Source organism: Lichenostomus cassidix, chromosome 4 (genome assembly GCF_008360975.1).
Source record: "Lichenostomus cassidix isolate B80296 chromosome 4, HeHo_3.0, whole genome shotgun sequence".
In the NCBI taxonomy this organism is placed as follows: Eukaryota; Metazoa; Chordata; class Aves; order Passeriformes; family Meliphagidae; genus Lichenostomus; species Lichenostomus cassidix.
The window spans coordinates 27,869,370-27,895,795 of NC_139484.1; the positions used below are offsets into that span (position 1 = coordinate 27,869,370).

At 39.4% G+C, this 26,426-nt stretch overlaps 1 protein-coding gene across 7 annotated transcripts in view; it reads right to left on the bottom strand.

Moving 5' to 3' along the window:
• The window catches only part of SH3D19 (SH3 domain containing 19), an 82,372-nt gene that overhangs the window by 42,995 nt on the left and 12,951 nt on the right, over window positions 1–26,426 (bottom strand). For all 7 annotated transcript variants that reach the window (XR_014851677.1, XM_085058485.1, XM_085058483.1 and 4 more), the window contains exon 2: window positions 19,812–19,851. Coding sequence is in view for 3 of the 7 variants with exons in the window: in XM_085058485.1 (XP_084914611.1) it covers window positions 19,812–19,851 (40 nt within the window). In the remaining 4 variants the exon portion in view is untranslated. The remainder of the gene's footprint in view (window positions 1–19,811; window positions 19,852–26,426) is intronic.

A 26,426-nucleotide genomic window follows, 5' to 3' on the forward strand; every position in this document is an offset into this window, starting at 1 on the left:
CCCTTCCAGTTGAGATAGCATTTTTCAGTAATAACTTGGTGGGTGGGGTTAGGAAGACAACATGACCAAATACTTGTTGATACACAAGGACAAAAAATGTTTCCTTTTGCCAACTCATCTATTTTCTTAGTAATACTAAGGTTTCTGATGCCTCTCTTCTGAATGTCTTATTTAACAGATACAGCTGTCCCTACTATTTTTGCAGGTAAAAATCAAATCTAATTTGGGATTATCACTTTCAGAAATGTTGCAACTTGAAGAACATGGTATTAACAATCTTCTACTTTGTGCTAAACTACAGAGGAATTAAAAATCATAAACAAACAAAACAACTAACCAGTGTAGAAAAGTAGAGCTTTTTTCTCTTTTTTTCTCTTTCAAACACAAGACGTAAAGAATACTTATTGGTGAGAAGCCTCTGTAAGTGCTGAATAGACTTTTTAAAGGCTGAAAATAAATAGACTATGTCTGGTTCAAATAAATACAGTATCTTAACAACAACAAAGCAAAGGTATACTAATCAAGCCTCTTCCAGAAATCTTCCAGCACCAAACTTCATCAGCAGTAGAACAGCAGGAATGTTAGCACAGGGAGTGTATTAGCATTTTAACTCTGCTCTCGCTCTGCCGGCATGCAGCATACAAACTCTGTCAGGGCTCAGTTTAGCTCCACATGCCCATGATGGCTGCAATCAGCCCAGTGCGATGAAGAGTAAGGGGATTTGGAGGAGAGAAGAAAGAGACAGTCAAAAAGGATGTGGATGAAAAACGTCCTCCCTCTACAGTCATTCTGGAAACTAATTAAGACCAAAAATGAATGTTGCTCAGACTGAACTGTTTTCTGAAACAGTCTGGCTAGTCTAGGATAAACAAAGCCTATTTGTCTGGTTTCAGAAACAGTTCAAATGTGGCTTGGCCCCAGTCCACACTGCTAGCAAAGCTGCGTTAGAAAACATTTCTATCAGTCATATTTCACTGTGCATTTTTAGCAGAAAAGGGTTCTAGTTTTCCTTCAAAGAGTCCCATCATAAAATAGCCTTATCTTTAGGAAACAGTTTTAGTTGTGTGTTCCTCACAGATGTACCCCAGACTCTTTTTTTAGTTCCTCGTATCTCAAATGTCTTTTTTTTGGATGTTCATTTTTGAAGCCTTATTCTTCTGCTTTCATTTCTGTAAATAACTACAAACTTTTGGGTTTTAATCATATTTATTATCAGACAGGAAGGAGACTGAAGTCTGGTAACATGAATCTGAAATCTTCTGGTGCAGCAATAACTTTCTATATTCAGAATTCAGGATTTACTTAAGTGTTACAGGCAGAAATTGGGAAATCTACAAAGTATGCATATTCAAGTATCAGTGAGAACGAAAAGGAACAAGTTCTTTCTTCCACTGGCAAAAGCCCTTTGAACCATTGCGATTTGCCTCAGCATCTGATAAGTACTTTCAAATAAAAGCAAGTATTTTTGGCTAGAAATCACAGGAGTCATCACATAGACACAAATTCAAGATTTCAGTACAGCGTGAGGACCAAAAGGATATACAGAAAATATTATTAAAATCAAAATGCAAAGAACAAGGAAGTAAAACCTCTCATGAAACCAACCTAGTGAAGTTGAAGTATGGATAAATATATCAAGGGCAAGGCAGTTAAAATATGCAACTATCTGTGTAATTTAGAACCCAGGATAACATGGTTCTGTTAGAAAATTTATGAGCTCAAAGGCAAAACAAGCAGTTAGAAGACAGTTTTTCTTTTCCACTTTCCATTAACAGGTCACTCATCAACAACCTTTTGGCAAAGCACTACATTTCCTACCCCCAGGAGAGTTTGACTCACATCTAGCTTACAATTATTTAAGCCCTTTAAAAACATAGAAATAAGAGTGGATGCGTTATTATTTTCCCCATGAAGCCTTGTAAAGGAAATGCAAATTTCATAACTTTGTTATATACTAAATCCCAGTAATTTAAATAAGATGTTGTTCTTGGGGCAGCTGGTGATTTCACCCACACCTTATGCTGAGCCTACCTCTCCCCACTCCATAGGAAGCAATTTCTGGTCTCCTATTCTGTCTTGCAAAGAGAGAAGTGATAAGGTTACTAATAACCTTCTCTGCTCCACAGTTAATGACATGTTTTCTCTCAAGCCATCCAAATAATTAACATAACCAAATAAAATTTAATTCTCCTATTTGATGAGGTAGGAGCAGCAGCAATTACTGTACTGCATGGTCCTTGCCTCTTTCCCACCTCCTCCTCCTGTTCATAAGGCACAGCAACTAGAAGGCAGAGAAAATCCTCACAAATGCACATGCCAAGGAAAAATTAATCCATCCAACATGCGACTCCCCCCCACAGTTACATCAGAACACCCAAGGGAACAATGTGACAATAACTAGCTATGGGGATGGGGGATAGGAGCTCCTATGTTGCCCTGCAATGCATACAAGCAAAGTCCAAACTCATATTGCTGGAAGAAAATAGTGCAGACAGCAGGAAGTTTCAAAGCATTAAAGAATCTTATAAACATTAGCAACAACACCATAGTCACATCTAATATGGAATAAAAAAAGACACAAACTATTTATCAGCCACTCCCCCCCAGTTTAGCACACGGGAGTGGACAACCAGAGCAACTCCTCTGACATCTGCACATTTATCCTAGACCTCGCTCACTGTAATTTAAAGCACAAACTTTGTTTCATTTCCAGCTGAGGCAGAAGCTTTGTTGAGCTTCCCTGCCAGCCCCTCAAAACCCACTTGTGTCTGGTCCTCTTTGCACCCAGAAAAACCCACTCAATAAGTTCAGAGGGGATCTGTAAGCTGCTGTGCCTGCTTTGCTGAAAGCAGTTGGGTACTTCAAGTCAGCAGCAATATGAAAAGGGTCCCATGGGTCACCATTTCTGAAAGATAAAGAACCTGGAGTGGTGTGTTTGAAGTTGTTAAACACCTACTCACTCTTTCTGGCAGGCTCTACTCTGGGTTTCAAGGACAGGTTTTCTAAATATAAACACTTGAGGAAAATGCTTCAAAAGCATATTTCAGATCTGTGCATTACGGAAATAAAATTGTCACAAAGTAGACTAGGCAAAGAGCCGTAGACTGTTCAGTGAAATAAGTGCACTTACTGTGCATAAACCACAGTCTCTCCCTCATTAGGGGCTCTGCTTCAACACCTCCTTGACTGAGCACTGTCTCTCTTCAAACACAACTTCAGTGTAGCTACCAGGTTTCTCCAAGGGCTGCTCCTGCAGGGTGACACCTGACCCAACACAGCAACTGTGTGAGCATCATTCACCAACAGTGCCCACCGAGCAGAGGAGGGGAGGTGCTGTTTAAGTGGCATGAAGCTCAAATCACACAGCCATGTCCGAGCAAGCAGGCAGGGAGTTGTGTCTGCTCAGTGCAGGACAGCTACCTAAGGCAAGAGGCCTGAAGGCTCTGGGCTACCTTTTCACCCACCCATCTTTCAGTTGGTTCAGGAGCAGCAGAGCCCCCAGCCCAGTGGAGGGCACCTCACAGACACAATGCCACAAGCTGGCTGATGGTGAGGCAGCCTGGCTGCTGAGTGCAAACAGGCAGAGGATCTCCCACTGGAGAGAACAGGCAGGACTGGCTTGTGACTGTCCCTCTCCTGCCTGTGAGCCTACCCACAGCCACTAGGGAGGGTCTCCCCAGCCTATCTACACTTTTCTGCTCTACAAGTCGTGATACTGCTTGGAATACAAAACACATCCCAAGCTATTATCCTCTCTCAGCATCTCTTCTTCATCTGCTTCCATACCCTCCTATTGGCTTGCATGGGATTCTCAGCAGGAATTGAGCAGTCCTCCACATTGTCTGCTGCCTTTATCAGAACCAGAACCCTTAGTTAATTTATCTAAACTGTCATAACAATGAACATTCTACAGGAAAACTGATTGCACTTTTTCATACATCACTCTAGACATACATAAAAGCCTAAAGGGGGGAAAGAAAAAAGCCAACATAAACTAATGAAAAAGAATGACCACCTTGTTCTAAAAATTTATTATTATGAAGCATCTATTCCAAGGTCTCAAAATTTATCCTTTATGTCAAGTTATATGAAGCTTTTCATAAAGTATCAGTCCTTAGGTTCACACACCCACATAAAAGTTCAATGTATTTCTAATTGTGATGGCTACTGACCTGCCTTATACACACACAGAATAAAAAGAATTAAAATGTTGCTATTTTTATTTTTAATGTCTTGTGACTTCTTGGAATGTGAGCCAAGAATTTAAAAACAGCTCATGCTGAAATTACTGTGAGGCAAAACACTAGTTTAATAAAAGGCAATCATATATTCCTCTCAGTTACTTTAGAAATCATGCCATCTTTGTAGCAACCAGTGTACTACAGTGCAACATTCTAAAGACTTATTAGAACACATTATTCCAAGCACAAAATGTTTTAAATGTCACTTAAATCATTTCACCACAGACTGAGTCACAGAAAGATGTTAATAATTTTACAGCTAAATTAAGGGTGGTGCAAAAGATCAGATTTACCACCCCCTGCAGGGCAGAGGCAGACTTACTAGTTCTACCAAAAAGCTCCTAAAGCTAAAACAGAACACTCACAACCATCCCAAATTCATGCTGTGAGTGCAGTAGACAGAATTATATTAATCCTGTGGATTATGTGAATTTACATTGAAAATGCACCCACAGTGGTCAGCCTCTTCAATGCTTCCATTGCTGAGGAGCCCCAGTCCTTCAGATGGTAGTGTAAATGTGCTGACGTGACATGAGGAGTCCAGGTGCAGCTTCCCCATCCATGTCAGAGAAGCAGACACTGCACAGCCTGTGCTCCCGCCTTCTCCATGCTCACCATTTCCACCAGCTCTCTTCTCAGCATGGTCACAAGTCTGCTGGATCAGCCATGTGATTTTGTTAACAAAGAATCCCATCCCAAATATCCTGATTAGTTTTCAGCCAGACAGGCCAACTGCTCCAGCTGGCTGCAGAGCCACACAAGCATCAGGGTGGCACCAGAGAAGCAATGGGAGCGGACAGACGGGGAGGCCAGCAGCAGTCCTTGGGGTAAGCAGCTCAGCTTCCACTCACAAAAACAAACCTTAAGTCCATGACTCTGCTGCTAATCTGATAGTAAATCACCACATGCTGGCTACACCTCATGTCAGCTGTTTTTCTCATCCTTCAGTATCAGCTGATCCACTCTTTGGGATTTTTTTTTTCCTGTTAGTGCTGGTCATCCATATTGGCTCACTTAGGAGATCAGAGAAGCACCAGAAAAACTCAGTTGGCAGCAGCCTGTCCCCAGAGTCTTTCTATAAAATCAACACTTGCATGTTCTCTGCTAGATCATGGGGTACTGTCATGGTCCTGCAGTACAGGAGGCTAAAACATATCTAGTCACCTAAGAAACCCCATGCTCAATAGTATAGATCAGGCTATCTAGAAATTAAGACTTATGCTGGCACAACTTTACTTCTCTCTTGGGTCCAGCCCCAAAAGCAAGAAATCCTGAATCAGTAATTAAGTCCAGTGACAATTCAATCCTCATCAATATGCTGAGGATGTCTATTTCTGCATCACTTAATGAATGCCACAACCGCGACATCCCACTGTCTGGACAAGTGAGTAGTTAAGCAGCAGCTAAAATCCAGCTGCTCCGCTAATTAAAACAGCTCACGTTGATCAGCATAGGGAAATCCTTTCAGGAATTGCTCTCTAGCTGCTTCTTCAACCACTTATTACATATTCATGTGCTTGTCACTGTCATACTTTGGGATCCTATTTTAGCAACCAAACCTTCAATTTTAAGGCAGAACACAGGCAGGAAGTCAAAGCAAATCATGGCAACAGATGATAATATTTCACACTTCGATTATCACAGCAACCCACAAGTCATGAGGTTACAACAGCTTCCAGCATTAATAATGCCCAGGTTAGACCTTGAAGCTGAAACACCTCCCAGATTTTTTGTGAATCTGAGTCACTTGGTTTGTGTGCACCCTGAACTAACTCTTTCCTGATCCAGCGCTACAGACATTCTAGCTAGATTTCCTACAGCATTTTCTTTCAGTCAACAACCTGAGCTGAACTGCCCCTTGCCCCAAGATGACTGTATAAACACACTCATTCCAGAAAGGCAAATCCTTAGAGCATGATTCAAATAATTCTCAGTCGGCATTGTATATTGACTGATATCAGCTCCCAATAAAATGTATGCTACAAGAAGACTCTGGCCCACCTGTAACAGCTAAAAAGACTCCCCACTATGCCATCTATCAACATAACACACTCACTGTTGTGATAAGCCTGGTAGTATGTTTTGATTAAAACTAGTAAACAGTATTTATGATTAATGGCAATTTAACCTTGGTAGTAAATGATTCTAGGAACAGAAAACACCTATTATTTTAATAACAGCATAATAGCAATGTAGCACTGTAAATGTAAATGAAAGTATTACTGAATTGTCACAGTGATAGGGACAGGATATTTGTGCCCAGCCAGCAGTATATTCAGACACAAAAGAAAGAGTTAAGAAACAGAGGGGAGGAACCAGCCCTTTCAAATAGAACAATTTAGCTGTAAAGTGCAGCTTCTTCTGATGGAAATACTTTACCATTAAAGTCTACAGTTTCTGCATTTGCACATAGGGAAAGATGACTGTGCCCTACTTTTACAGTTACAGAGTACAAAACAAAGCTTATTTCTGAAGAATGGTTTTTTGATTCAACTATTTGCAGTTGCATTTCAGCCAGTAAATCAAAGCCTTCTCTAGCCACGGACAGGACATTCTGCTTGCTTCATACGTCTCTGTACATCAAATATAACCTGGTGGCTAAATGAGCTCCAGAACCTTTGTAATTGACATAACAGATGAATAAAACCCAGTTTAATCATGAAGGATGTGCAGGACAAAGGCATAAAGAAAACCAGTAAATCTGGATCCACAGGATTCAAGATGTCTTTACAGGGCTTTAACTATTATAAAGTATGAATATTAGATTTTCTTAAAATAGTTTCTATATTTCATAGAAAATATAGGTATAGTGGTAAGATTATCTTTAAAGTTTTGTAAAGGGAAAAAGTGGCATGTCAATGTTCTCATCTGACTAGAAACATTAATAATGACTACAACCAAATAGGTAACACTTCTTTTATAGCGGTGAGTATCTTAAATCCCTACTAAATCAGTTATCTGCAGATCAGCAAACAGAAAACAATAGGGGGTGAGTGGGGAAATCACCCAAAGAAATAAAAAGATGGGTATATTTTGGCTGGACTTTTGAAAACAGAGGCTGAGAAGCTTCAGAATAGAAACACAAAACAGCATTGCTCCAGAGGAGAACAAGCAGGAACAAAAGGGTGTTGACTGTGAGGGCGAGAACTCAGCAGGACCCAGAGGATACATATGCTGGAGGTGAGAAATTCAGTGGAGAAAGCTCAGCTGCTTGCAAGTATACAGACTTCAAAGACATCACAGCAGTAATCAGACCAAGGGAACAAGCTAGAGGCATTTCTTATTTTGCCTAGATCTGTTTGTTTCATGCGTAAAAATAATCTGTAAAATATATGCCCATTTGCTTCAATTATGGTGTATTCCTTTGAGAGGAAATTACAGTATAAGCAAGGCGTTCCTGGGGAATTTTGAGGCATCTAAGGCCTCCGACAGGTGAATTACTGAGTCTTACTTCCCAGGAACACCAACAAGTAGGTTTTACACTCAGCAGTTGAAATAGTATCTGGATCCTGCCTAGTCAAAGAGTAGCAGAACGATTCCAGCACTGTAATACATAAGACAGACATTTGGGATCTAAAATGTAAACTTCAACCTAACCCACAGAATTGGGATAACAATGAGTGTTCAGCAGTGGTTTGACCTCAGTGCCAAAAGATCAGTTGAGCATCTTTGAGAATTTCAAAGTACGACCATTGCCAATGCTGAATTCTCCGACAAGTCCCATGCCCTAGGATTTCTGTGCTCCTTCAGCCTAATTCAACTTCTTCACAGGCCAGCTGAGTCAAATAAATAGAATGAAATGTGCTGGAGTTTAACCTTTAGCTGAGTGAGGAAACAAAAGTAATTTCCTCATTGTTTTAATTATAGATGTGTGTTGAGAGCAAAGGAATTTGTTGTGAAGGGACAGCCTACAAGACAGAAATATTAATACCTATGCACCAAACATAGTGAAACTTTAACTCAGTGCTTAAAAATGAGAAACAAAAAACCCAGAACCCCTTTTACAATGTAAATGTGAACCAAAAGCCAAAAGATATGTTTAAGAATACTACAAGATCATCCATATAAAGAAACATACTGGCTTCGAACAGGCCATTTTTACTTATAAAGAAAATAAATCATTTAACAAGCAATAGAAACACTAATTTTCAACCCTCTTACATTAAAGTCTCACAAAAGTAAAACTGTCTTCATACATGATCACATCTTGTTGCAATGTACTGCTGACTCACCCAGTTACACCCTACAGTACGTGAGATCTATGAACTTGTAACAGTTGCCCTTACAGAGTGCACAGTGCACAGACATTGTCAAATAAAATCTCATAACCACACCCTTCACTGGACCTGTCTTTCCAGAAAGTGCCCTGCATGCAGCTCAGTCAGAGAAACAGCATGTTTTCCTGAACGCTTTTCCCTTGTCCTTCCCGAAATGCTTCCTTTTCTTCTCCACCACAGATATTGACAGAGCTTTTGGTTACAAAATACAGAAAATAATTCACTAGAAATTTGCACTACAAAACTACAAGCCACACATTCCCACATCTGTAGGTCTGCAATGTTTATCTCTGAGCTTAAACATGACCTTAAACTTCAGTCCTTTTATACATTCACAGTGATCCAGCAACTCTGAGATTAAGGTCAACCATTCCTAAAAGATATGCATCAAAGATTATTTTTCAAGTATTTTAATTCTGATTCTACAAAAATGTTGGTAAGGTATAGTATGTAGGTAAAGCTAACATCTTTGCCAGCCCAAGGCAGGGAAAAGCATTTGAATTTGCACATACCCTAATTATTTTCCAAGAGTGAAATAGAACCATTGACCAACAGAGCCAAAGAGATTTAAAAAATCACTCCCATGCCTACAAAACCTGCATCTATCCCACTGCAAAATCCTGATAGGCGGGAACAGCACTGAATTTGCTGTAAGAACAAAATACCTACTTCAATAACCGAGAGAAGGCCTTTAACCTCCGGGGACATTTCTCCAGCGATCTCATCTTTGAGCAAGTCACCATGCAAACATACTACAGGACAAAAGGAACTTCCTCCACCCTCAATCATATATCCTGTCTGTCTTACAACATCATGGACCTCAAATTATATGGCAAGTCAGTAAATACTGCAGTATCTAATGGATGATTACAACTTGGAAGAAATAATCACTATCATCACTTTTTGCCACTCAACTAAATTTAGCTTCAGAAACAAATACCTTGTAGAACAGACAGAACCGGACCTTGTTGGAGCAACACCCATAAGAAATAGCTTTCCAATAGATTTCACAGCCACAAAAATCAGTGTCCTTCACTCACCTGTAAGTATGCCCCAAACACATAGCTCTATCACAGGCTCCTCCATGCACTTCAATCAATGCGCCATATGTCATCAGGTAAATTAGCCAGTGGAAATTAAAAAGCCACAAAGTATCAGCTTACTCCAGTGACTGAAAAAATGGAAAAAACAGGGACCAGTGGGGTTGCCCTTCTCTTTTAACAACCACTTAATCTCTGACCTCTAACCCTTGATCCATAATCTTTACAAGGACAGGCATAGAAAATATTACTTTTTCTTCAATCTCCAGTGCAAGTAAAAAGCCCTGGATTCAGATAACATAAGCAGGTAACTTCGCTAGTCTCCACTCTCAGTGATGTCCTTAATTCCAATAGCTGTAAATCATTCCTGTCTTTTTTCTCATATCAGTCAACAACCTTTTCTCCCCTTGCTAACATGCCTCTGAACCTCCAAAAGTAATAGTGACCTTTTCCTTAAGGCTGTCTAATTAATTGACATGATCTATTTACAAGCAGAACAACAGCATTTTAACTTTCTCAAGAAGCAGCAAAGCTATAGGGAATGACAGCTCAGTCTCTTACACTACAGAATGTAGAAAGCGTTATATAAAACTAGCAGACACCTAGCTCAAAAGAGCCAAAGAGACTTTTTAATATGCAACATGAGGTTAAGCTTTGGCACTGCTTGCCACAACACACTGTAGGTGCTAAAAGTGTCTATGAATTCAAAGAAAACCCAATGAAAACCCACTGTTGGCTAATAAATACAAAGTATCACTTCTCCAGAGAGCATTGCCAGCAAGGCAAGGAAGGTCATCCTGCCCCTCTGCTCAGCCCTGCTGAGGCCACGTCTGGAGTGCTGCGTCCAGTTCTGGGCTCCTCAGTACAGGAGAGACATGGAGCTCCTGGAGCAGGTCCAAAGGAGGACCACCAAGATGATGAGGAGACTGGAGCATCTCTCTTACAATAACAGGCTGAGAGAGTTGGGCCTGCTCAGCCTCAAGAAAATTGAGCGGGGACTTCTTCAATGTCTATAATTGTCCAAAGGGAGGGTGACAAGAGGACGGAGCCAGGCATTGCTCAGTGGTGCCAAGCAATTTGGACACCAGGACAAGAGAGAAGGGGCAGAAACTGATGTACAGGAAGTTCCACCTGAACATGAGAAAGAACTTTTTTACTGTGCAGGTGACTAAGCACTGGCACAAATTGCCCTAAGAATTTGTGGAGTCTCCCTCACTAGAGATACTCAAGAACCATCTGGACACAATCCTGTGCAATGTGCTCTAGGATGGCCCTGCTTGAGCAGGGTCCTTCACCTGGGTCACAATCCCCAGGCATTGCTCCAGGCTGAGGGAAGAGTGGCTGGAAAACTGACTGGTGGAAAAGGGCCTGGGGATGCTGGTTGATAGTGTCTGAACATCAGCCAGTATATGCCCAGGTGGCCAAGAAGGCAAATGGAATCCTGGCTTGTATCAGAAACAGTGTGATCAGCAGGACAAGGGCAGTGACTGTTCCTCTGTACTCGGCACTGGTGATGCCAACCTCAAACCCTGAGTTCAGTTCTGGCCCCCTCACTACAAGAAGGACAGTGAGGTGCTGGAGAGTGCCCAGAGAAGGGCAATAAAACTGGTGAAGCATCTGGAACACAAGTCTTGAGACAAGCAGCTGAGGCAGCTGGGGGTGTTTAGCCTGGAGAAAAAGAGGCTCATGAGAGACCTTATTGCTCTCTACAACCACATCAATATAGATTGTATCAAGGTGGGGGGCTGTCTCTTCTACCAAGTAAGAAGCAATAGGACAAGAGGAAAGGGCTTTGAATTGCACCAGAGAACTGTGGTCATTTCAGATCTGTCCTTCATGGAAAAATATGCTGTTATTAACAGAAAACACTTCTAGTCAGTTCACACTGTAACAAGTTCATTTAATAGAACTCATTTCCTTGTCAACAGCCTTAGAAGGAAGAAGATAGAATAAACAGTAAAGCAAATAATCTTTTGTCCTATACACCAGTAAGGTGTGGTGAGAAAGCCTCTCCTGCACCTGTCATTAGTGTACTTGTCCCATGATACTGCTCTCTTTCTTCTTAGCTGTCCAACCTTCACCTGTCAGGAGCACTACATGCTTTATCTATTCATGGACCTATTATTTTAGAAGGGGCTGTGGAAACCAGGCAATAAAACAACACAATGGTCTTAAAAACAGTTACCCAAAGAAACTGTGCTTTTGGGAGAGGAAAGCAACCTCCTGACCTGACCCAATCATGAAATGTTATCAGGAATGTTTGAACTCATACTGTATTCATAGAATCATAAAATCACCAAGGTCGGAAAAAACCTTTAGGATCATCAAGTTCAACTGTCAACCCAGCACTACCACTGCAACCCCTGAACCACTGAATCATGAAACTGTATCACCCAGCACCAGATTCAGATGTCTCTTGACCACCTCCAGGGATGGTGACTCCATCACCTCCCTGGGCAACCTATTCCAATGCCCAACCACCATAACAGTGAAATTTTTTTTTCTAATATCTAATCTGAATCTCCCCTGTCTCAACTTAAGGCCATTTCCTCTACTCCTCTCATTTCTATAACCTCCATTCAGGTTCTAATACTTGACACCAGATACTGGTGTGTAGGTGGATGGGGAAGCAGAAGTCCAATGACATGAAATATAAGAATTACAATAGTCAAATCAAAGCTGCTTCTTTTTACTAGGCATTTATTCCAAGCAAAAGTATTACCTAATAAAAACGTGACATCACGACAGTACTTCTTTTGCTTCAACCAGATATTACGCTATAGATCAAAAGAGAGATTTAACAAAGTAATTAGCACCTGTGGTTGGAACACCCTGATTAGATTTGGGCCTTCTCTTTCATTAGAAGTCCACCTTTGCCTCAAGCCTCAGGAGATGGCAATGTCCACCATATTCAGATGACAACCCTCTTGTAACAAGGCTCCCAAAATTAAGATGCAGCTATGCATTTTATAAAGACCATACTTCTACAAATACTTTCCACATTTAGCGTGTATGGTCTAACTTCAGTCCTCTGTAGCAAGGGACCCTCCTGTGACATGAAGAGACCTGCTGGTGAGCCACCCTGGTTGTAGCCTCCTAGGGAACAGGCAACATGACTTCTTGTATCACTGAATCTTAGTTCTCTTCTTGAAGCTGAAGCAGCTGGAACAGATGAAAAAGCAGCTCATCCTTATCTACAATAGGGGCTAATACTAGCTCAGTTGAGCCTGTGATATTTCACAGATGGCCAAAACTAGGACAAATTCAGTATGTAAACATGGCTTAAATTCAAATGGTAATGCCTGCACTGAGTAAAATACCACTTTTGAAAAGAAAAATTTTGTAGCAAAATCAGAAATGCAATCTTTTACAAATGACAGGATCAGAGTCTAAAGTACAGCTGTGCAAACTGCACATTATACTGTACATTATACTGAAATACAGTAAAGAGGAAAAAACTATCAATGTGACAGGCCTCACCAGGAACCCTTTACCCCCTTCATGTAGTAAAAATGCAGCTGTAACCTGCTTTAAAAGCATACTTGATCAATCATTTCAATGTTCGACCTGCCAAATCAGACACTACTTAAGGTAACAGATTCCCTATACTAGAATAAAGAACAAAGCCACCAAAGAATAACTTACAGTGAAATTACAAAGTAGGTGAGCAGTACAGAAAAAGAGAGCAAAAAAAAAAGAATGAAATAACAAGCTCTTCTCTTCTGTGCACATCAGAGTAAGAAACGAACATAATATAACTGCAAACGGAGCTCTCCCACTCAAATTCCAGAGGCAAAGGAAAATGTAGATACTGAGCCTAGACAGAAACCTGCATAAATCCTTAGGGAAATAAACCAGAGCTCCAACACTCTTAAAATATCAACATGAAATTCTTTCACAGAGAACCTAACAATTACAACTTCTGTGTTAGAAGTTTACAACCTGCTGAGTCTGCCTCCTCAACCCTGACACATATCCTATAGGCTTCCCTTAGCAACTCCTCCTCTTTTTCTGTTTTCTTTGAGAATATTACGAATACCTTTGGAAAGAATTCTCTCCCAGCCCTCCTTCCCAGCTACCAGATGAATTTCATCTGCTGTTCATCACTGAGATGTCTTGGGGAGAAAAAAAAAAATTATAAAGAAGCAGAATTATAACCATGACTAATTTGGCTTTAAAAATGTGATGTGCTATTGTGTCCTTCCAGAAACCACCTTTTGTAGAATGAATGTCTGTCATGATTGTTCATGACCCAGATAATTCTCCTAAAGCACAAGGAGTGCGGCTGTGTGTCTGGATGGTCCTCAGGTCCTTTCTACAGGAGTCTGTTCTGAAAGATGATGGGATGGTAAAACTTGCTCATGTACACAAGATGCCCAAAGAAGCAGTGAAATTCTTTCAGTGGAGATGGAGTGTGAGTCTTTTTTTCTTTATTCTTTCAACAACCATCTCACTGGCAGTGTTATTTTCCATTATGAATTAGAATAAGCACTGGAGAGCAGCCTAGACAACGGAAGGAGTTGTTCAGGGCACCAGAGCAAAGCGTCCTTCAGAATTCCCTTTGCAGAAAACAGGAACAGAGCACTCTTTTATTAAAACAAATCCCTTTTCTCTGTTTAGGAGTAATGGATTGAGAAGGCTGGCTAGGATGCACCCTTCACAGTAACTCTTTACTGCTATCTGTGAGATGAACTGCCAAAAATCACCAACACAACAGTGATGAATTGGCAACATTAAAAACAAACACCCCCAGGAACAGGCTCTAGATACTCCTGTGATCCCTAACTGCCAGAAACTAAGCTGAACCAATCTGCCATTTATTCCTCTGCTCTACCTGTCATTCTTTTTTTCCTCATTTACAGATGAGTATAAACTGAGCAGGGTAAAAATTAACATTGCAAATTAAAAATTAGGCACAATGATTTATTGTGGCAAAGAAGCTACCAAAGAAACATGCTGCATAAAATTGCTCTAGCTTATTCTACTCCCAGAAGCAACAGCTCCGATGTAAAAGCACGTGCTGATGAGAAACATGATAAATAAAACAGAGACACATAAGTAGATTCCAATCTCAAGTTTCAGCAGTTTAAATCTATATTTAACCTCTGGGATTGCACTGAGTGAACAATTCTAAAATTTATCTCTCAGAATGAAAAAAAATGGAGTCACATGACCCTACTTTTTAGACAACAGCAAGAAATGTCACAACCCGGAGCCCCTGCTTCCAGTTCTGCCATTGACTGACTGTGCAACTTGCAAGAAATCACTCTGCCCCTCTGTGCTGAACCTGCTTCATCTGTGGAGACACAGCTATTTCTTTCCCTGGAGATCAGCCTTCTGATCCAACTAACCACATGAGCCCTGACAGCAGCTCAAAGGAGAGAATGAGATCTTTCCTTCTTGCAGCAACACAGACTTAGCTCAGATCAGGGCAATTGTGAAACTGCACCCCAAGGATTTGGGAAGGAGAATAGATACTTTTTAGAATTACACCAACTTCTGACCTACTGGGAGTGTACAAAATATTTTGTACACTTTTTTTTGTACATATTTTGTACATTTTGTACAAAATCCTGTACAAAATGTACAGGATATTTCTATTTTCCCAACCTAAAAGCATGCTTAGACCAAGAGTAACCTGTAACGTTCTACGATTCTATGAAACTATTAAATGACTGACTGTAATGGTTACAACATAGAAAATCCTGTTACTGTCTGTTTTCTCAAGACCTCAAAAGCATGTTGATTTGCAAAAACACCTCAGTTTAATTATAAAGTGGGGACAACTCCACTACATTCTCAGGCCAGTGCCTTAAGATTCCCTTCATGCTCTGTTAAAGGCTTAAGATCTTCATTAAAAGTGTGTCTTTTCAGGCTTCACAGATGATCTGGGAAAACATGTTCTTACGATATAGTCAGACTGCTACTGTAAAATTTATTAAACGCAATTTCACAAAATCAACATTACATAGCAGAGGAAGTGGAAATGCAGAGAAGCTTTCACTAGTGTACTATCACTACATTAAAAAAAACCAAACAAAACAACTAAAACCGAAGTCAGATACAAAATGCCATTCATAGAAATGATCGCTTGATTTACCAGAGCCTCACTAAAGGGATCAGCAGCCCCTTTGATCAGCCACTTCAAGTGCTTGTTTATAAAGGAACAAAAGAAGACTTGTGTCTATTTGTATTGTTCACTTGATGCATTTTAAATACAAAAAGCTCAGTTTAGTTCAATCAAATGAAAGCAACCAGCTGTAAAAGAACTTAAGCACATTACAATCAGCAGGCAGATTATACACCAGTAAAACCCAGGATCTGTTTCTAGAAATGAACTAATTATTTTCATCCCCCTCCTCATTTTTCACAGTAGACACTGATATTCTAAAAATCAGAATCTCTTACTTGACTTCAAGTGATTGGTACCCTACTAAATCTCTCAGTAAATTGTTGCAGTTGTTAGCTACCCTCATCCTCTTATCTCCAAGGTCAAGGCAACTACAATGAATTATATCAAATTACATGACTATGTTTCAGGATTTTTTGATCCATAATTCTTAACCAAAAGAAAAAAAAGAGCACAATAAAATGTATCCAGTTCCTTCTACAAACTTTGCTTATGTTCAGGAGTTAACTGTAAACATGTAGATACCTGAAATCTTCTATTCTATTACTATAATGTAATTTTCAGTTTGAAAACATTTAGAGGAATAACGATCTACTTCTTTTGACAAAATTGACCTGTGTTACACCAGTGCATGACCTGAAGCTATCACAGACAACAATACAAGAGTGACCTAACAGTAAAATCAAAAATTATAATTATAGACCATTCTTGCCAGTAGAGACATGTCTGAAATGTAACAATGGAAGGATGGCTGTTACATCATGAAATTAAATGTCTCTAAACATGGCAATAGGTATTACTGGGATTCAGTGAACATATGTTTTGATCTTACTAATGTGCTATATTTAACAAAAACATCAGTGCAGAGCAGTACATGAGAGAGATACCCACAGGCCCTGTTCTGCTACTCCTCACTTCATCTAAGCTCTCCTGAGTGTCAGATGGTTGCTAATTACCCAAAGAGGCAAAAGATAATGTAATAATGAACATTTTGTAAACACGACCTAATATCTGTTTCCCACCCTTTAAATCATTATCTATGTTCTTTGGTTCATCCACTCCCCTGCTTTCTTCCCCATGCCATGCTAGATCCCTGTATCACCACTAAGAATGTTCCCCCTTTCTGTAGCATTTCTCCCATATTAAACATTTGAAAGGCTAATAACAAAATCAGAATATTTGTCAGAGTTCTTGATACTGCTATCAAAATTCTTCTAAATGGCATTACCCTATAATAAAGTAACTGTATTAATGACCATTTATATACTGTTCTACCTAGAACAGGTTTTTTATATGCCTTTCACTGCAAATTAATTATGCCCAAGCTAAGTTTTAAAAAACTGTTCCTGTTTCATTGTGTATCAGCTCTTCATCACTAATACTGCAAAGACTCAAGCACAAGCTTGAAATACATCTAGAAATACACAGGCAGAAAAGTATGTAAGAACAGGAAGTTGGAAAGGGCAAGCTTTACACCCTTGAAATCACAAGAAATTGTTATGTGATCTTTTTATCATGATGATCATGTTCCAGACCAAAACCTAAACTTACAATGCATGAGGAAGAGTTGATGGTGTGTATTCGGGCCTTTTTTTGGTCTCTTCTTATCCCAGTGTTCCACATTTCTACTTAGACTTGACAGACTCCTGGGCAAGATCTCACCAGAGCTCTGTATGAAACAATAAACTACTTCTCTGACTCTCTCTTGGAAATATCTACATCTTCTATTTCATCTTAAGTTATCTGCCATTCTTCGGGTTCACTGCATATTCCTTCATCTTGTCAGCTGGTCTCCTCATGTCCACCTCCAATATTTCATAGTAATTCTAGTGCAGAAATTCTTGTTTCTAGACCTTGAGTTCAAGTACCAATATCTGCAGGGTCATTTTTGTTCCACTTGAGATCATGAGAGGGATAGTATCTAGTGTTTTTAAGATATGCATCCCACAACATGCAGTTTAAGGAAAAAGCAGCCAAGATGCCTCCAAACTATTGTATTTTCTTCTTCCCTTGTCATGAACTGCTCCCAGAAAGGACAGTGTCATAAGTGCTGTAGCTCATCAGAAAATGGCATAAACCTGTCCCCAGCGGAGTTCAAAAATCTCTGAAATGCTGCCCATGTTACAAGAGAAGTGTGCTTTGCACTTCAATTTTAGCCTTCATACTTCACTATTTAGTTTTCCCTCAGGTCTTACATCAAGGGGCTCTGGCCTTAATGCAGCTGCAGCTCTTTTCCTAGGCATGATATGGCCAGACTGAGGATAAGAATCTCACCCAGCAATTTGTCACCATAGAATTATTCTTCCAATTATAATGAGAGATGAACCACTGAGTGTAGCAATATCAATTAGCAGAGCACATCATTTAAGTAAGGCAGGCTGCTCCTGTTCCAGTCTAGAAACAGCAGTGAGACATGCACAAAACCACACTACTCTTTAAATGGTGCCTTTTCTTCCTCACAGCTCATGACGCAATGGCCAGTGAGATTGAGAAGGGGGTAGAAGATACACAGATGTGGTCAGAAAGCACATGCACTACTGACAGGAATGAAAGACTACTGAAAGCTACATTTTTCTCAATATTATGAGCCTACAATCTACATTATACTGTTAATTACGCTGCACTTTCCTCTTGAGAATTTGGAGTCTGTAGCCCAGACAACTTAGGGCAGTGTTTTGTTGTCAAAGCTGGTCCACATTTGACTTTACAATTCCATGGAAAAAAATCTGAAGTTTTACTTTGCTTTTGGTTCCAAATTCAAACTTCCAAAACACACTCCAGAGCAAAAAGGTACTGGTGAGAACAACCAGACAGAAGAAAGGGGAAGAGATTGAAGCTGTTTCACCCTTAAACTAAATGTGATAAAATTAGATTTCCTTTTGATAATGATTTGGATTTATTTGACATTACTATAATATGACATGATTTAAAGAAAGTTCTATCATGTAGACTGTAACTGCATCATTTTAAGAAAAAGAAGTTTTGTATTTTTAAGTATAAAAAGAAATCAGGACATGCAATGATTGAGCTTTTAAGTAGATAAAGTATTCAAAGACAAAGGCAATACTCCCCTGCAACTTAGACACACTGCTGGAATCAGCTACAGTGCTGTGGCAGATAAGGGAGGGAAAGGAAAAACATCCTCTCTTCCATCACATTCCACAATAGAATCAACACATCAAGTGTGCTGTAAGAAAATGCTACACTGTTCTTACAGCTATAAAAGCTACCCCACTGTACTGTAAAAATGTACCAGAAAGGAAAAAATGTAGACTGTAAAAATCAAATGAAAAGGTCAGGTCATGTCAAAAGACTGGATATCAGGGGCATTTTTTGGAAAGACTTTTCACAAAGGAATGGGAGAGCCAGTGTTTGCTGGTCTGCTCTATCACTTTAGCTCATTAAAATCCCATTATCTACCATGTGATATGGACAAAATCCTATTCCCCCGTGCAGAATTCAAAGAGAGAGAGTTTGAAAATGAGGCAATAAAGAGATTTTTAAAAAATCAATAGGCAAGAACTCCAGAATATTCAGAAGCTTAAGAGAAAATATGGCCTTGCAAATCAATAGCCTAGAAGTTCATGACAACTGATGGTAGAAATTCTAAATACACAAAATGTTGGGGTGAATGTGTGTGTGTTTTGTTTAATACACTTTCATTTGCTTCTTGTGAAACCTTATGTATGATGGGATCAGAGGTAATGGAACAAATAATAAAGTGTTACTGTTCTTGACTGAAACAAGAATTATTTTCCTTGCTACAGAAGCAAACTGTTCAAAGAAGCAAAAGTCACGAAGGGCTTCTTGTTTTCAACCACAGTTTTACCAAATGACCCTGTGCATAACACATAAACAAGCCTTTGGAGTTTAAGTGCACACAATTACACTGTAGCAAGTCCCATTAATTTCTTGAAAAAAAATTTTGCATATAAGGAATATAATACAATTATTTTTAACACAAAATTATTTTGGTATTACATTACTGTTACCATAACAGAGAAGTAGAAGAATGGCATCTTTATTTTTCTGGCCAATTTCCTAGTTCACCCCATAAAAGGAAAAAATAAGGGAAAAAAAAATAAAAAGAAGAGAAGAATAAATAGAGAAATACAGTTCTTACCCTGAAGAGCGGCAGTCTGGTTTATTTCTTTCTGAGCGATCTGTGAGAAAGGAGGCATAACATCAGCACACAAGTTGGATGTTCTTTAGCAATACTTGTACAGAAGTCTTAAGAGAACTATGAAACCATATGACTTGCAAAACCAAAAGCTGATTCTATTCTAAAACTGTTTTCCCACACTGGACTAGACTGCCTAAGACCAAGTAAAATTACTTCAAGTTTAATGTTTGTTACAATTCCTCCACTCAAAATACAGTGTATTTAATGTTTTGTATTAATGCTTTGGAAGCTTCTCCTCCCTTTAGCTGAAATGAATAGGGCTTTAGTTCAGAGTAAAAATAAGGGAGAGGGAAGAGGAAAAAAGAAAAACCACAGATTACTCAGCGCAAAAAAATCATTCCATGAATCATGGCTGGCAGAGTTCCCTGACAGGATGGGAGAAAAATCAGCAGTTGGTTGCAGCAACATCTGCAAATACACTGAATCCAGTGCAGCCCCACCATTAACTCTTCTGCTTCTGGGGGTTCCAGACACTGAATCTTTTTGTGTTTTTAGAATGGGTTTTACTTATCCTGTGAGTATTTCAAGTACCTTATTTGGAGTATGAGCATGACTCACAAAAATCTACACATAAAGCTCTAGAATGCAAAGAAAGCATAAAATGCTTCTCTCAAGAGTTACAATTATCATACAAGCATTACAAAATAACCAGTGCTATGATATTAGAATTCATGTATTATCATTTATACTTTAAGTCCAGAATATCTTTTACTGCATGACTTTTGAACTACCTGAAAAATTGAGACTGTTGTGCACTTACAATGCATATATTCTAAAATGAGAGGGGGCTTTAATCCTTTAATGCAGAAATATCCACTATATAAGCACAAGGTAATTCCTATGGCTACGTATAATCTCCCCTGACCATGGTAACTTTGCTTCTAATTTGATCTGTGTGTATTTTAAACAGAAAGCTATTTTTCGTGTGTTAATATACAGTTTACTGAAAAGCTTGTCCATACAGAAGAGTCTTCCTAAAAAAATTTTGACACTCACATATTGTATTTTCAACCTTAATGCTCTGCATTTGAAATAAAATTTGTTCTGTTGACGGCACACATTTGTTTGTGCAGTTTTATCTCCTGTATAAAAGAAATATCTTCTTCTCCAAGCTTTATGTGCTCATTTGATAGTGTTTTCATTAAAGTGGTGAAAAATTATCTCATGTGAACAGTGCTTAAAAGTATGTAATGTTTTTTCCATCCATAGGTGCTTCTACTGAGCTGTCATAGTCACACAGATATAATTTATTGTCTTCCTGACTCACAGTGATCTCCATTTCATCACACTGTGTGCAACTCTGGTAGCAGAAGGAGCATGGTATAGCTCTGGGATAGCTCAAACCAGAGCTGCAGCAACAGTTGTTCAAACACGCTCTCCTTCCATCCTTATCATGTAGCCTCCTTACCTGTGAGCACTGAAAAAAATGAGACCAGACTTCCTACTGAAATCTCCTTGCCATCTGTTTCATGTTACCAGTGTTCCCTGCTCTGTATGCAGCCACAATCTAACAGTATTCAGACAAAGCCTTCCCACTGCTAAAACCATCATGTGAATAAACCAGTGAGAACAGAGTCAAGAGCACATGTCAGCCCAGCATCTGGGAGCTCTCCCACATAGTCCATGTCCAGTCAGCAGATCCACCACAGCTGGCTCACAGCTGATTCAGGAAATCAATGCAATCCCCTTTTATTTTCATTCCTGTTTCAACATTTTAATATTACATTTAGTTCTGCACATTTTATTAACTGATAAACTTAGGGAGAGCACACCATCCACACTCATACTGGTCTTCTTGAAAAGAACAAATTGTAATCCTACAAGCAAAGAGCCAGCATTTAAAAATAGAACTAAACCCTGCACCTCTTTAAGTTTACTGTGAACTTAATCTTTTAAATTTGTTTTAGTATCAAGTGTAACAAGAGGACTCAAAGAACTCAGTCTTTCGGTTACGTGCTTGCAGTCAATTAGGTGGCGAAGTCACCCTCCCTGGAGGTGTTTAAGGAAAGACTGGACATGGCACTCGGTTGACAAGGTGGCGTTTGGTCATAGGTTGGACTCAGAAGTCTTTTCCAACCTAAATGATCTGTGATTCTCTACAGTTTGCAATTCTAAATGCTGTTTTGGCATTAGGTACATGACCAATTCAAGTAATAACACACCTCTACAAACAGTAGAATATGAAACCCTAGAAAAAATAGGAAGTTTTTTTAATACACACACACATGTTACATTTAAACACACATACACATGCAGATCTTATCTCTCCATTCTGTTGGCAAATTCTTGGTTTGAAAGAGCTGAGTCTCAAAAGTGCATGCCCACAACTGCTTCTCTTTTCTCTATACATGTTACCTCAAGAGCAGAGAGACTTCCTTGTAATCTTTTCTAACAGAAATAAGCAAAAAGACTGTATAGTTGCAAAGATCTGAAAATTAAATCCTGCACTACAGATTTTCTTCTATATCAAAGACATAAATTGCTATAAAACATTACAGGACATGATGTCTTTCTAGCAGAAAACCGTGTATCCTTCAACTTTAAACTCTGAAAGACAAAACCATGCATCAGATTAGAGCAAACATTGAATGTTGCTGGACTAGCACTTACAATGAACAAACAGGCCAGTCTGCACTATGGCATGGGAAATGCACAGGAAAGAATTCCACTTCCAGAGGCAGATACTACCTTCCAGACGTGAGACACCAGTATTGTCCTCCCTAACCTGCTTTGCTGAAAGTAATAAAATTCCTTACTGTGTACATAGCTGTGGTAAAATAGGCTAGGAATTTCCAAGCAGCTAAAACTCGCAAGCTACAGAACTGAATTGTATGATTCTAAGTTTAGTTTAGTTAATGAAGTTCTTTCTGCATGTCCTCCAATCATCCACAATTTGCATAGCCAGAGACCAGGATCTCTCAATCTGTAAAAATTGACCATGCTCCAACCTCCTGCAGACCATACTTTAGGATTTTCTCCACTTCATACTCACATCTACTATTTACAGAACCTTTGTTGCCCTCCTAAAATTACAGCCATGCAGGAGAAAGGTATTATTCTTGTTCAGCAGCAGGATATAGTGCAAGAAGCCAAGCAGCTAGCAAGTGGAGCAGATGAGGTGGAAGAAGTCAAAAACTCCTGTCCGAAGTTGAGAAGACTGCTGCCCAGTTCTAAGCACAGCAGAAGAATCAAGGAAAACATCAGAGCACAAAGATCTGACCTTCATACCACAGCTGTTTAGCAAATCTAGTGTTTATTTATAAAATCGTGCTCTGTGTATTTCAGCAGTAGCATGGACACCTTATGGCTTTTTTCAGCATTCAAAGGTTGAATGGCAGACAGAAATGCCATGTTCCAGTTGCTTTCAGAAAGGGTCGAGTTCCTTTAAATGGTGATTCTCTTACACTTCAAGCACGGGAAAATTAGCTTCTTTTGCCATTTGCTTTCAATACAATAGAACAGTTTTTCTTCTCAAGGAAAATACAAACATAATCATCAGGAGAAAAATAACTGAATCAACATCATTTCAGTTGCTCCAAAAACCCAGAATAGCTTAATTTTTTGCCAAAAAGACCACCAATGCAGAAAACAGTATCTTTTAAGGAAATCACTCTTTTCTCTGGAAGACAAGCAAAGAAAAGGAAAAAGGCAACTCACACTCAGTAGAGACATTTTTTTCCTCTGTTTATTTTGCAAGCTTCTTCAAAGCATCTTGTTGCTAAGAGTGACTTCAACTGAAAAGTTAGCTCTCACCAGAAAAAAATTCAAGCATAAACATAAAATGATGTTGAAAAATTAGTAGAAAGTTAACACTCATTCTGCTGCATCAAAATTGCAAAGCTACTGGGGAACCTCTAATACCATCACCTCCCACGGCTGGTAACTTCCCACTTTTAATCCCATTCCACAGCTTGATCTCTTATAAACTGCATTGTCTGAAGGGAGGAAACAAAAAAAAGGGCACATACCATTCCCATTTCTGGGAAATATTGTATCTTCCAGCTTAACTATGCCTGTTGAATTGACCAGTCAGCAAAAGAGGCGTGACACTGTAACTCTCTTCAGGGAGACACATGGTTAGAGCAACCAGCAGTCTCCTTCCCCAGTTTTTAGCCGCTGATGGACCAGCAGTGATTTCACAAGGAAAGAGAACATGACACACTACTGTAACAACAGCAAACCTCCAGATAAACCAAGCAACGGGAACCACAGGTTTTTACGCAGCGCTGGCAATACCAAAACACAGAGATAAGTTGTATTTTCAGGATAGGTAAATTATTGAAAGAGGATGTACAACTCGCGCTAATCTGAATGCATCAGTCTCCCATGAGCTTTGAGAGCTGCCAGACCTTAACAAACCCAGACACTAAGACAAATACAGCAGCTTTACAAGTAATTGTGCAGAAACGTGACAGTTCCTGCCACTGTTTTAGTCAATGCATCTAGACCCAGGTGATCACAGCTAAATGGTGCAAGAGCCCCTGTCAGCCAACTGCATCAAGAGCCCCAAACTTCTATTTCTAATTGCCAATGTAACTGGAGCCCTCACTCAAACTAAATGCACATTTTCTGGGAAAAAGATCTGCAACTGTGCAGGATCTTCAATGCTAGTTGCTTTATTTGCACTGAGACAAGCAATAACTGCCACTGATACTGCCACATTTTTGTCTCTGTTTGTTAAGACATAATGTGGCTCAAAGCAACTCTTCCTTCTTCACAGCACTTCCCTCAGGTAAGGAGTCAGAACAATGCAAATTGATTACACTGTGTAGAATCTACTATAAATTCTGGTCAATTTTGTTAGGAACGGCTACACAGCAAAACCCATAAAACTGAACATTAAGTATTTTAGTATTTTAACAGCAGAGCCCTTATCAGTTGTTTAAAAGACAGAAGGCTCAAGGAGAGATTAATAAGAAGCTTAGAAAAAACTTTTAAAATTTACTTTATGTATAGCTTTCCCTTTACTACAAAAGGCCACAAAAACAGGACATGCTCAGAGTTTTTAATTGTAAAGGCAGCCAGTCTTTATCCTTGCTTTAAATGCTACAGTACACTGTTGAATTCCAGAGCAGTACATTGCAGGGAGAAAACCAACATTGTAACACCCCCCCACACAATGAAATTATATCACTATAATACTAAACAGTAACTGAGTCTCTAAGCACAAAGCATTCCTGCAGTTTTTTATACTTGGAGTAATGCTTTTTTCTCCCACTCTTAAAATGACTGATAGATGGCTGGGGATGGAGCCCAAAACATAGCTGAGAACACACTGAACCTCTGCAGCTGAGTATTTAACTTTGAAACCTACTGACCACCATAAAGCATGCAATTATCCAAAGACTTGAAGTGATAGTATCTTTAACTCGCTAAAGAGATTAAAAATAAACTATAATCACCTTTAAAGCCTTTAGTGCACTTCTAAGTGCAAAACATGTTGAAAGAAAAAAGGATTTTACTGGACAGCAGAGGCCATAATTGCCAGTGCAACATTTGCTGTTGATTTGTTTTTGTGACTCTGAAGTTCCACCCCCTTATTCTTGCTCCTACATTTCTCCTGCATTGCCACAGCACAAGTGTGCATGCATCAGTGTGAACATATGGGCCAGCATAAGAGGGGGCTGATGCAGAAACAAAAGAGAAAGGAAACAGACTGTGTAAGTTCTCACCATTTTTCAAAAAGGTTCATGCTGTAAGAACCTAGACCAAACTCAGCACTGGGAACTGGGCTTGTTCTCAAGCCATAAGAGATAAACAAAGTATATAAGCAATCAAATACACCCACTATATACATATGTTACCACACCTGTGCCTTCCACCACAGTTATTTAAGAAGGTAATTCAGGATACTGCTGTTTCTAAAGATATTTTTTCAAGTTACCAACTCCTGAAAGTACAAATCCCTACGTCTTCATCAGAAACGTCCCAACTGACCTGGGCAATGCAATTCTTACATTATGTATTTCAGGTACAACCAGACACAGGTATCAGTACACCACCAGGATCACAACAGAAGCTACTCTAGATGAGTACTACTATTTAATTTTTTCAATACTTTCATAAGGAAAATATCAATTGATTCAACATTTTGATGAACAAAAGACATAACCACAAAATAGATCCCTCTCTAGGCATTTCAGAAATGTTAAATTTACATTTCTGAAAAATAATTCTCTGATGTTGCTAGCATTTCCATTAAAAGGAAATTATCTTTTAAGACCACTGTACTACCCTTTTCTTCCCAAATCAGCTTTAGCATGCCTGCAGAGCCTCTGCATATCCTTCAACTAGACCACAGAGCTCATTCAGTCTTCCCTACGTCAGCCTGTCACAGGGTGCTTATACGCAATCGCAATAAATGCAACAGTATGAATAAACTTGTCCTTCTGACACTGTATAAACACACCAACTTATAAACATTCATACACCATATGCAAGATCCAAATGTATTCAATTATTTTCCTCCTCAGGGGTTTGCCCTGCTTGAGAACCAGAATATCCAGCACCAAAAGAGCCTCCAGCTTTGAACACCTGTGTGTAGCTACACCTGTC